This window comes from Cyclopterus lumpus, chromosome 12 (assembly GCF_009769545.1).
Source record: "Cyclopterus lumpus isolate fCycLum1 chromosome 12, fCycLum1.pri, whole genome shotgun sequence".
Lineage (NCBI taxonomy): Eukaryota > Metazoa > Chordata > Actinopteri > Perciformes > Cyclopteridae > Cyclopterus > Cyclopterus lumpus.
In genome coordinates, this window is record NC_046977.1 from 19,660,376 (window position 1) to 19,672,919 (window position 12,544).

General features: G+C 43.2%; 1 protein-coding gene across 1 annotated transcript; it reads left to right on the top strand.

Annotated features, from left to right (window-relative positions):
- The first annotated feature begins 1,226 nt into the window (after positions 1-1,226).
- LOC117740430 (nuclear receptor subfamily 5 group A member 2-like) lies at positions 1,227-12,544 on the top strand. The gene is made up of 6 exons (XM_034546826.1): positions 1,227-1,328; positions 1,496-1,637; positions 2,792-3,396; positions 9,786-9,905; positions 11,093-11,240; positions 12,291-12,544. The coding sequence occupies exons 1-6, from the start codon at positions 1,227-1,229 to the stop codon at positions 12,542-12,544; spliced, it is 1,371 nt and encodes a 456-aa protein (XP_034402717.1).

Consider the following 12,544-nt stretch of genomic DNA (forward strand, 5'->3'; position numbering starts at 1 on the left):
GGTCTTATTATGGAGTCAGTCTTGAGATATAAATAAATGTATGAACGTTTGTATGTTGGTTGTTTCCTATTCAATTTTATTTGTATTTATTTAGTTATGATACCTCTTATCTCTGAGGTTATATCATTACATAGAGAATGATTGAAGAGTATGGAAATGAAAACAAACTTAAAAACTAAAACGAATTTCCAAACTCTGTATTAAAAGTGTTAACATATCTAGTGGATACAACACTGCATTACAAGATGCATTTTGAAATCTTAAGCTAGAGGTATAATAGAGTAATTTTATTTTTGATATCTCTCCGACCTGAACTGTTCCAACATACCGTCATATTTTACCTTAAGTAAATGTACATTTCTAATCTAATAAATACATATCTTACTATTCACATTTCTTTGAGGTGCCCTCATCACTTTGCTGTATATAGTCTAAAATATATTTGCACTATCATCGAAATTATGTATAACTATTAATAATAATAATAATAATAATAATAATAATAATAATAATAATAATAATAATAATGATAATAATAATAATAATGATAATAATAATAATAATTTGTGATGATAATGAATGAATACTGGACTCTGGCTTATTGTCTGACCACCTTATATATCAGAGGTTCTTGCTTCCACAAGATTGTAGAATGGGGCTGCAAAGTGATGTCTATTAATAACGTGCTTTGTCAGTAGAAATCCCAAAGGTATTCTGTTTAATATGATATAAAAACTGTGTAAAGCAGGAAATCTAAATATTAGAGAGGCTGGAACACATTTCTCCTATCATCCGTCCATTTATCTGTATGTCTGTTGCTTAATTTGAACTTCGTTATTGAACGTCTGTTTTGTGCAATGTTTGAAAACGCACAATTCAACTCTTAATAGAAAAAAGAAGAAGCTATGAAGGGCACGTTGTTTATATAAAGAAACAGGCGAGTCAAAGATGAGACGTGCTGATTGGCTGCAGCCACAGATCGGGTCAGTTCCTCGGGCCAGCCACGGGATCAGGACCACGGACAGTCCCTCGCTCCACTTCACATCTCCAAGGGGAGGACGGGGAAGAAGGGAAGAACATCCATGCCGACGTTCAGTCTCCTCACAGTAACAGTTCTTACCGAGGCAGTGAACCAACAGGTAGGTCCGTCAGATATGGTAATATAGTTTCACACATTATAGAAACTCTTCATGTTGTAGTCCGTGTGATGTGCGTAAAGTTCCAGGATGGAGTTCCGACACGGAGCGGCTCTGGAGGAGCTGTGCCCAGTGTGTGGAGATAAGGTCTCTGGTTACCACTACGGGCTGCTCACCTGTGAGAGCTGCAAGGTAGACGTCGCTGCATTTGATCTTTTAAATGCATATTCAATTCAATTCAGTTTATTTTGTATAGCCCAATATCACAAATTACAAATGCTGTTGGAACGGTGTCAGTTGCCGTTCCAACAGAACTGCCTTCCTCAAGTGGACCTCTTCCTCTTCTTCACCGCTCGCAGGGCTTCTTCAAAAGAACCGTCCAGAACAACAAGAAGTACGCCTGTGCAGAGAGCCGGGAGTGCTGCATCGATGTCCCTCAAAGGAAGCGCTGTCCGTTCTGCAGATTTCAAAAGTGTCTGCATGTGGGCATGCGACTGGAAGGTAAGGAGGGCTCTCCATCCCATAAACTAAGGGAGGATGATCACCAAAGCATGCACGGGCATCCAAATACCCAACTGCTTCACGTGGCCTTGAAATACGACATGGCAATATATTCAGAAAGAAAATATATATATATATATATATATATATATATATATATATATATATATTCTAATTATTATTGTAAAAAAAAAAGAAAAGATGTTAGTGTATTATTGCATCCTAACTAGACATATAATGGGCGTAACAACAACATCAATAACAATGATGATAATAACTCAAATTGTAAGTGTATACCAACATTCTGTTCAATGTTTTTACAAATCTCCGTTCTATTTTCCTCATGCATTTACGATGTGCTGTGATATTAATGAATGCAAAAGTGTCATGAATGGCGACACGGTGGGAAGAAATACACTGGTCGATTTCAACATGACGTTATTCACCTGCAGCGTCCTCAAAATGTATTTGATGATAAAACATAAAGGCCGTTTTCTAAAAAGGAGTTGTTCTCACTTCAGTAGCACTTACATACACCAAACCCTCCAGGTTCATTCCTATATTCTAAAGGTGATTTATTTGGGTTTGTTCATATTTCATTCATAAATTAATTTTATTCCTAAAACATGGCACTTTTTTATGGCTGTTTTCTGATTTATGGAGATATGCAAAGTCCCCTTTATAAAAGACCTTTGACTAAAACAAAATTAAACGAAACCTGGTTTTAATATTTACACATACATTTCAGAAGACTTCTAATACAAAAAATAATTGTCTTAATGTATTCAACCGGGGAAGTTTCATAGATGATATCTATAAGTTAAAATGATATACAGTGATAATATATTATATATATTATATATATATATATATATATATATATATACAGTATATGTATATATATAATATACATACATATATATATATATATATTATATATATACAACATTTAAGATTACAGCCCTCAATTTACAGTATAAATACTTTGCACATTATGATGGACCTCGAAAAAACTTCCACTGTAAATCTTTTTTTTTCTTCCAGTTGGTCCTAAAGATGAGGAATATTAAGAATGTCAATCATATTGTTGTTTGTGAACATCTCAGTGAAAATCATCTTTAAAAAAGCGCTCTAAACTAATCTTGTCTCATCAGCTGTTCGTGCAGATCGAATACGAGGTGGCAGGAACAAGTTCGGCCCGATGTACAAGCGCGATCGTGCCCTGAAGCAGCAGAGAGAGGCTCTGATTCAAGCTAGTGGATTCAGAATAGACAGCAGTCCACCCATGGGCTCCTCAACCCAGCAAAGAGACTTGACCTTTACCGCTGACCTTCATTCAGTTCCCGTCCTTCACTGCACCCCACTACACACCGCACAGAACCACCGTATCAGCTACCAGCACCCATCCCTGTGCTCTCTCCTGCCACCCGACTCAGCCGGCGTCAACCAGTACCAGTGTGCCTCCTCCTCAAACTGGACCATCAAGTCAGAGCACGCCAACTCCGCTGCAGTAATTTACTCCAGACCTCTCTCTCCACGTGGTCCAAGGATGCCACAGCTGGTGATTGAGTTTGTGCGCTGCGATCCTGACGAGCTCCAGCTGCAGAATAAGATCGCTGCTCGCCTCCTGCAGGAGCACACAGGCTGGGAAAAACACAGCGACCCCAGCAACCTGTGTCTGATGTGCCACATGGCCGACCAGACACTGTTCTCCATCGTGGAGTGGGCTCGCACCTCCATCTTCTTCAAACAGCTTAAGGTGAGATCTTCTGACTGCTCATGTTTGTTGCTCTGAGGAATATCTTTAGAGCATTCTTGCTGCACAACTTGATGACAGCAAGTACAGTGACATCATACTGATAGAAATGATACCTGTTGAATCATACTCAACATAACTCTATAGATAGATGGATAGATAGATAGATAGATAGGACATATTACATTAAAGAATTTAAATAATAAAGGAAATATATATATATAAATAAAAGTGTATATAAAGTCTATGAAGTAAAAGCAGTGCCATGCTTATTGATGTTGTTCAATTTGAGCAGGATCTGGCCAGGTGACTTATTAAAGTCTTATTGCAGTTGGCAGAAATGTTCTCCCGTATCAGGAATGTTCTCCCGTATCAGGAATGTTCTCCTGTATCTGTCCTTGTGACAGCGGAGCTGAAGCAGTCTGTGGGAGAACGTGCTCCGCTGTCCCTGCATTAGGTGGTGGAGAGGGTAATCTGGGTTATCCAATATGGACAATAATTTCTTCAGTGTCCTCCTCTCCACCACCTGTTCCGGAAAGTCCTGTTTGCAGCCAATAATGGAGTCGACCTTCTTAACCAGTTTAGTGAGTCTGTTGGTGTCTCCGGCTCCATGTGGACATGGTGGAGAGGATGTGGACATGATGGAGAGGATGTAGACATGATGGAGAGGATGTGGACATGGTGGAGAGGATGTAGACATGGTGGAGAGGATGTGGACATGGTGGAGAGGATGTAGACATGGTGGAGAGGATGTGGACATGATGGAGAGGATGTGGACATGATGGAGAGGATGTGGACATGGTGGAGAGGATGTGGACATGGTGGAGAGGATGTAGACATGGTGGAGAGGATGTGGACATGGTGGAGAGGATGTAGACATGGTGGAGAGGATGTGGACATGATGGAGAGGATGTGGACATGATGGAGAGGATGTGGACATGGTGGAGAGGATGTGGACATGGTGGAGAGGATGTGGACATGATGGAGAGGATGTGGACATGGTGGAGAGGATGTGGACATGGTGGAGAGGATGTAGACATGATGGAGAGGATGTGGTTATGGTGGAGAGGATGTAGACATGGTGGAGGAGGATGTGGACATGGTGGAGAGGATGTAGTCATGGTGGAGGAGGATGTGGACATGGTGGAGAGGATGTAGTCATGGTGGAGGAGGATGTGGACATGGTGGAGAGGATGTAGACATGATGGAGAGGATGTGGTTATGGTGGAGAGGATGTAGACATGGTGGAGAGGATGTAGACATGGTGGAGAGGATGTGGACATGGTGGAGAGGATGTAGACATGGTGGAGAGGATGTGGACATGGTGGAGGAGGATGTGGACATGGTGGAGAGGATGTAGACATGGTGGAGAGGATGTGGACATGGTGGAGGAGGATGTGGACATGGTGGAGAGGATGTAGACATGGTGGAGAGGATGTGGACATGGTGGAGAGGATGTAGTCATGGTGGAGAGGATGTGGACATGGTGGAGAGACTGTGGACATGATGGAGAGGATGTGAATATGGTGGAGAGGATGTGAATATGGTGGAGAGGATGTGGACATGGTGGAGAGGATGTGGACATGATGGAGAGGATGTGGACATGATGGAGAGGATGTGAATATGGTGGAGAGGATGTGAATATGGTGGAGAGGATGTGGACATGGTGGAGAGGATGTAGTCATGGTGGAGGAGGATGTGGACATGGGGGAGAGGATGTGGACATGATGGAGAGGATGTAGACATGGTGGAGAGGATGTGGACATGGTGGAGAGGATGTGAATATGGTGGAGAGGATGTGGACATGATGGAGAGGATGTGAATATGGTGGAGAGGATGTGGACATGATGGAGAGGATGGTGGAGAGGATGTGGACATGATGGAGAGGATGTAGACATGATGGAGAGGATGTAGACATGATGGAGAGGATGTGGACATGGTGGAGAGGATGGTGGAGAGGATGTGGACATGATGGAGAGGATGTAGACATGATGGAGAGGATGGTGGAGAGGATGTGGACATGATGGAGAGGATGTGGACATGGTGGAGAGGATGTAGACATGGTGGAGAGGATGTGGACATGGTGGAGAGGATGTGGACATGGTGGAGAGGATGTGGACATGGTGGAGAGGATGTGGACATGGTGGAGAGGATGTAGACATGATGGAGAGGATGTAGACATGGTGGAGAGGATGTGGACATGGTGGAGAGGATGTGGACATGATGGAGAGGATGTAGACATGGTGGAGAGGATGTGGACATGGTGGAGAGGATGTAGACATGATGGAGAGGATGTGGACATGGTGGAGAGGATGTAGACATGATGGAGAGGATGTAGACATGATGGAGAGGATGTGGACATGGTGGAGAGGATGTGGACATGGTGGAGAGGATGTGGACATGATGGAGAGGATGTAGACATGGTGGAGAGGATGTGGACATGATGGAGAGGATATAGACATGATGGAGAGGATGTAGACATGGTGGAGAGGATGTGGACATGGTGGAGAGGATGTGGACATGATGGAGAGGATGTAGACATGGTGGAGAGGATGTGGACATGGTGGAGAGGATGTGGACATGATGGAGAGGATGTAGACATGGTGGAGAGGATGTGGACATGGTGGAGAGGATGTGGACATGGTGGAGAGGATGTAGACATGATGGAGAGGATGTGGACATGATGGAGAGGATGTAGACATGGTGGAGAGGATGTGGACATGATGGAGAGGATATAGACATGATGGAGAGGATGTAGACATGATGGAGAGGATGTAGACATGGTGGAGAGGATGTGGTTATGGTGGAGAGGATGTGGTTATGGTGGAGAGGATGTGGTTATGGTGGAGAGGATGTGGTTATGGTGGAGAGGATGTGGTTATGGTGGAGAGGATGTGGACATGGTGGAGAGGATGTGGTTATGGTGGAGAGGATGTAGACATGGTGGAGAGGATGTAGTCATGGTGGAGGAGGATGTGGACATGGTGGAGAGGATGTGGACATGATGGAGAGGATGTGGACATGGTGGAGAGGATGTGGACATGGTGGAGAGGATGTAGTCATGGTGGAGGAGGATGTGGACATGGTGGAGAGGATGTGGACATGGTGGAGAGGATGTGGACATGGTGGAGAGGATGTGGACATGATGGAGAGGATGTGGACATGATGGAGAGGATGTAGACATGGTGGAGAGGATGTGGACATGGTGGAGAGGATGTGGACATGGTGGAGAGGATGTGGACATGATGGAGAGGATGTGGACATGGTGGAGAGGATGTGGATATGGTGGAGAGGATGTAGACATGATGGAGAGGATGTAGACATGATGGAGAGGATGTGGATATGGTGGAGAGGATGTGGATATGGTGGAGGAGGATATAGACATGGTGGAGAGGATGTAGACATGGTGGAGAGGATGTGGACATGGTGGAGAGGATGTAGACATGATGGAGAGGATGTGGATATGGTGGAGGAGGATGTAGACATGGTGGAGAGGATGTAGACATGATGGAGAGGATGTGGATATGGTGGAGAGGATGTAGACATGATGGAGAGGATGTAGACATGATGGAGAGGATGTGGATATGGTGGAGGAGGATGTAGACATGGTGGAGAGGATGTGAATATGGTGGAGGAGGATGTAGACATGGTGGAGAGGATGTGGATATGGTGGAGGAGGATATAGACATGGTGGAGAGGATGTAGACATGGTGGAGAGGATGTGGACATGGTGGAGAGGATGTAGACATGATGGAGAGGATGTGGATATGGTGGAGGAGGATGTAGACATGGTGGAGAGGATGTAGACATGATGGAGAGGATGTGGATATGGTGGAGAGGATGTAGACATGATGGAGAGGATGTAGACATGATGGAGAGGATGTGGATATGGTGGAGGAGGATGTAGACATGGTGGAGAGGATGTGAATATGGTGGAGGAGGATGTAGACATGGTGGAGAGGATGTAGACAGTTTTTGTGAGTACACGAGCTGCAGCATTCTGGATCAACTGGAGGGATTTAAGAGACTTATTAGAGCAGCCTGATAATAAGGAGTTGCAGTAAGTAACAAACGCGTGAACCAGCTTTTCTGCATCTTTTTGAGACAAGATGTGCCTGAAATGTTACGTAGATGAAAAAGTGCAGTCCTTGAGATTTGCTTCACGTGGGAGTTAAAGGACAAGTCTGGGTCAAACATAACTAGAGATTCTTTACAGTGGTGTTGGATGCCAGGGCAATGCCATCTACAGAAACTACATCACCAGATAATTGATTTCTGAGGTGTTCAGGGCCCAGTAAAATAACTTCAGTTTTGTCTGAGTTTAACATCAGGAAGTTGCAGGTCATCCATGTTTTTATGTCTTTAAGACATTCTTGAATTTTAGCGAGCTGGTTGGTCTCCTCTGGTTTGATTGATAGATATAATTGAGTATCGTCTGCATAGCAATGAAAGTTTATGCAGTGTTTCCTGATAATATTGCCCAAAGGAAGCATATATAAGGTAAATAAAATTGGCCCAAGCACAGAACCTTGTGGAACTCCGTGATTAACGTTGGTGGTCATTGAGGCTTCATCGTTTACAAATACAAATTGAGATCGATCTGATAAATAGGATTTAAACCAACTTAGTGCGGTACCTGAAATGCCAATCGACTGATCCAGTCTCTGTAATAGGATGTCATGATCAATGGTGTGGAACGCAGCACTAAGGTCTAACAAAACAAGTACAGAGATGAGTCCTTTATCTGATGCTTTAGGAGGTCATTAGTAATCTTCACCAGTGCTGTCTCTGTGCTGTGGTGTTTTCTAAATCCTGACTGAAACTCCTCAAATAAACTATTCTGATGTAGAAAGTTACACAACTGATTTGCAACTACTTTCTCAAGGATCTTAGAGAGGAAGGGAAGGTTAGAGATCGGTCTGTAGTTAGCCAACACCTCTGGATTAAGAGTGGGCTTCTTCAGGAGAGGTTTAATTACAGCTACTTTGAAGGAATGTGGTACATGGCCTGTTAGCAAAGACACATTAACAATATCCAGCAGAGAGGTGCCAATTAAAGGCAACACGTCTTTAAGAAGCCTCGTTGGGATGGGGTCTAAGAGACAGGTAGACGGTTTAGAAGTAGATGACACAGCTTAATTCTAAAAAAAGGCCAAGAGGTGGATCATGTGACGTATCAGAGGAGAGAGCTAGCAGCTTGGAATTTTACAAGACTCTTACACAGAAATAAGATTATTCAGATGTACTGAACAACTGAATACTGACTTTCGTTTACAATCAAATTCCAGTTTAATAAAATCAATGCTGCTGAATACCCATTCTGAACAGTCAATGCTAAATATCTAATATTATATATAATATATATATAGTATTAAACACATTGACCGCTCATAGATATCTGCAGTGCAAAGGGTTGTGCAAAGGCAAGGCAAGTTTATTTATAGAGCACAATTCGTACACAAGGCAATTTAAAGTGCTTTACAGTTACATAAAATTACAAAAAGACAAATGAAAACATTAAAATAACCATTAATTAATTATATTAAAAGCGAAGAGTGCAGATAAAATACTTTCAGTTGTCAAATAGAACTGTTTTCAGCCTGGATTTAAACATTGTCAGAGTTGAGGCCTGTCTCACATCTTCTGGAAGACTGTTCCAGATTTTAGCATAAAAGTGAAACGCAGCCTCCCCGTGTTTAGTCCTGACTCTGGACCAGCAGGAGACCACTCCCTGAGCTTCCCAGAGCCCGAGATGGTTCATATGGCTCTAACATGTCACACATGTACTTTGGTGCTAGACCATGAAGAGATTTGTACACAAGCAGAGCTGTTTTAAAGTCTATTCTCTGAAATTTCATGTAGTTGCCAAATACTTGAACTACAACCTCTGGGGCCCGGCACGTGCTACCATGTGCCCGAAAAATACTTCTTTCCATAGACTTACATTGGGAAAGAGGTGTCTATAACTCAGCTGATTTTTTGGTTTGTTAATTCATCTTCCCAGTACAAACACATGAATAGCCCTAATTCAAATCAGAAGGTCCTAGATGTTGTAAAATGCACTAATCCACATCTGGGGTTATTTTCCTTCCTGTGTTCATGTTCATGTGAATGAGCCTGAGAACGAGGCTTGACCGAGGGCTGGGAGGTTAGAGAAAAAGCTACGGTATTTTTTATCTGAATTCAATACTTCAAGAGCAACTTTGATAGGAATGAATGTGGCTTTTCGCAGACTAAGCAGCCCTATGTAGGGTCTCTACTCCAGGACAGAACATGTCTCTGACAGGGGGACAACAACGGAAATGGATGTTGTTATTTGAAATGTGTGTGTAAAGTGATGAGCTAAATAAAACCTGTACTTGAACACTTTTAACGCTTTCTTTCTGCTCCAAGGTGAATGACCAGATGAAGTTGCTGCACAGCTGCTGGAGTGACCTGTTGCTCCTGGACATCATCTCCAGACAGGTCCTGTATGGCAAAGAAGGCAGCCTGCTCCTGGTCACTGGGCAGGAGGTAAAGGGCATTTTTATTTGTAACAACAAACTAATATATTTTACCCAACAAGTAAAGGGAGTAAACACAGAGCACCAACTGGGGTTTACATTTCTCCTCACTACTGTCTCTACATCCATAATCTATCAAAGGATCAGCGGTTCAATCCCAGGCTTGTTGGGCAAGACACTTAACCCCAAATTGCTCTTGTAATTGCTTCTGTATGAATGAGTATGAATCGTTATATATCCTGATGGCAGGTGGCACCTCACATGATAGCTCCTCCCATCAGGCTATGAATGAGTGAATTATGACATGTAGTGTTATGGAGCTTTGAGCGGTCCAGAGTCTAGAAAATATCTAAGTGGAAGGAAATAGTCTTTTGTTTCTCATGGAAAACATCTGATTTCAATCCCTACTGTATCAATGCATTGTTTTTTGAGGTTCTCTTTTATACCACTTTTTAGTTATTTGGAACTTCTTTTTTGTCAAAACCCCAAATCGTACTCTTCTTACGGCTCTCATAGCCTAAAATCTGTCTCAAGGTTAAACATATAAACACCTTGAATATACCCATGCTATGTTTAGGCTGGCCCACACCAGAAGATTTTCCAAACCAGATGGAACAGATCTTGAAAGTGTGAGAGACCCCTCAACAGCATGTAATGATAAATGTAACAGTTTGGATCCTAGAGAGAAACGGTTTGCTATTTAGCAGCCTCTGCTGCCCTCAGGGTTCCCCCTCACAACAGCATATCAGATTGGGAATTCTGAACATTGGGATTTGATATTGGTTCAGCTATGATGGGCTACCGAGTAGATTAGAGATGCAAAAAACACTCTTGATTTACCTAACACCACATGGCAATCCTCAACATTTCTGGGAAGGGGGCACACAGGCCTAAAGGCGCTGTAATTCTCCTGTAGTGTGTACCTCACATTAATCTTTTTTCATTACCAGAAGATTTTGGGAGGAATTCACAAGACCACACATTCTCCAACACAAACATAATAATTCCTGTATCGGCTCATGTTTTGTGCAGATTAAAGCTTCGGAATCTAAATTGACGTGTACATTTGAGAGTTGCCTTATACATTTAGAACATGCATGTTAGAAAGGAGGTATGACACATGAAAATGAAAGTTGTGCAGTCCAGAGAGACATCCATCACAGCTCCTGATGTCAGTACTTGTGCTCTTTGGGTCAGATGGAGCTGTCAGACGTAGCCTCCCATGCTGGTCTCACTGTGGCCAGCCTAGTACAGAGAGGACTGGAGCTGGTTGAGAAGCTCCACATCATAAAGGTGGACCGCCAAGAGTTTGCCTGCATCAAGTTCATCATCCTCTTTAACCCAGGTTAGTGACAGCTAATGCTTTTTATCTATAAAGCTTCATATTGGCTAAAAAGTCCTGAAGGTCCACACTGATTTGATGGATTCTTGGTGAATTATTTCACAAGTGTGTTTTTAGCCGAGGTACATTTCCAGCCCGGTCACTACTACGAAATGTTGCCATTGTACGTTTCTAAAAAACTACAGCATGTGATGAATGTAAACGCCTTTGCATTCGGTCAGAGCAAGTGACGTAGTATAATGAGCAGCCATGAATGTGGTATAACAACAAGTAACAAGCGAGAAAGTCCAGTAAGAACGAGTTGGAGGGTGGCAGGGTGGTAGGAGGGTCCAACCAACACAGGACTTTCATCCAACAGGCCGCTGTAGACTTTGCGCTTGCTACATAACGTTGTTACGTAACGCTACGCAAGAAAGCCCGCTAAGGGCAGTTGTTATTTATCTACGATGGTTGGGTTTCTACTGGTGCTGAGTTGCATTGTTACGTTTATATTTCAACACAACCATGATCTTTTTCTTACCTTAACCTAGTAGTTTTGTTGGCTAAACCGAACCAATGTTAGCCATGTGGGTGAGTGGGTTGACCTTTCAGTATCTAATAATACAAACATCTTTACAATTATAGCCTGTTTCCAACGCAACTGCTTTTCCTAGGGCACCAGAATCCTTTCAGGATCTGTACCTGCGTTTGGACTAGAGGGACCAAGGTCTAAATGTTGTTCCTCAGCCATAGTTCCTGGTGTCAGAATACCTTCTGGGGGCCAAGGAAGAGGGAATTTGCAGTACCAAACTTGTGTACAGAGTCATTGTCAATGTGATACCAAGTGGTTGAGATACACAACATGCTATTTGTTTAACAGCTATTTAGAGAACTCAAGGGGTACTTGATGTGGTGGCAGGGGTATTATTATTAAATGAACTCTCTATGATCCCAGTTAGAGAAAGAAAAAGAAGAAGAGTGTACTTCTAGTTCTCTCCACTCCATGATGTTTGACAACCTTTGCTCTACACACATTGACCGCTTGTTGCTTTCCCTTCCCGCCCCACTGACCAGATGTGAAGCAGCTTGAGGACCATCAGTTCATAGAGAGTGTGCAGGAGCAGGCTGAAGGAGCCCTGCTGGAGTACACGCTGTGCTCCTCTTCTCACCTTCTCGGACGCTTTGCTCATCTGCTGCTTTGTCTGTCTGAGCTACGCTCGCTCAGCGCCCTCGCTGAAGACTACCTGTACTGCAAACACCTGAGCGGTGAGGTGCCGTGCAACAACCTGCTCATGGAGATGCTCCATGCCAAGCGCAGCTGGGCATGA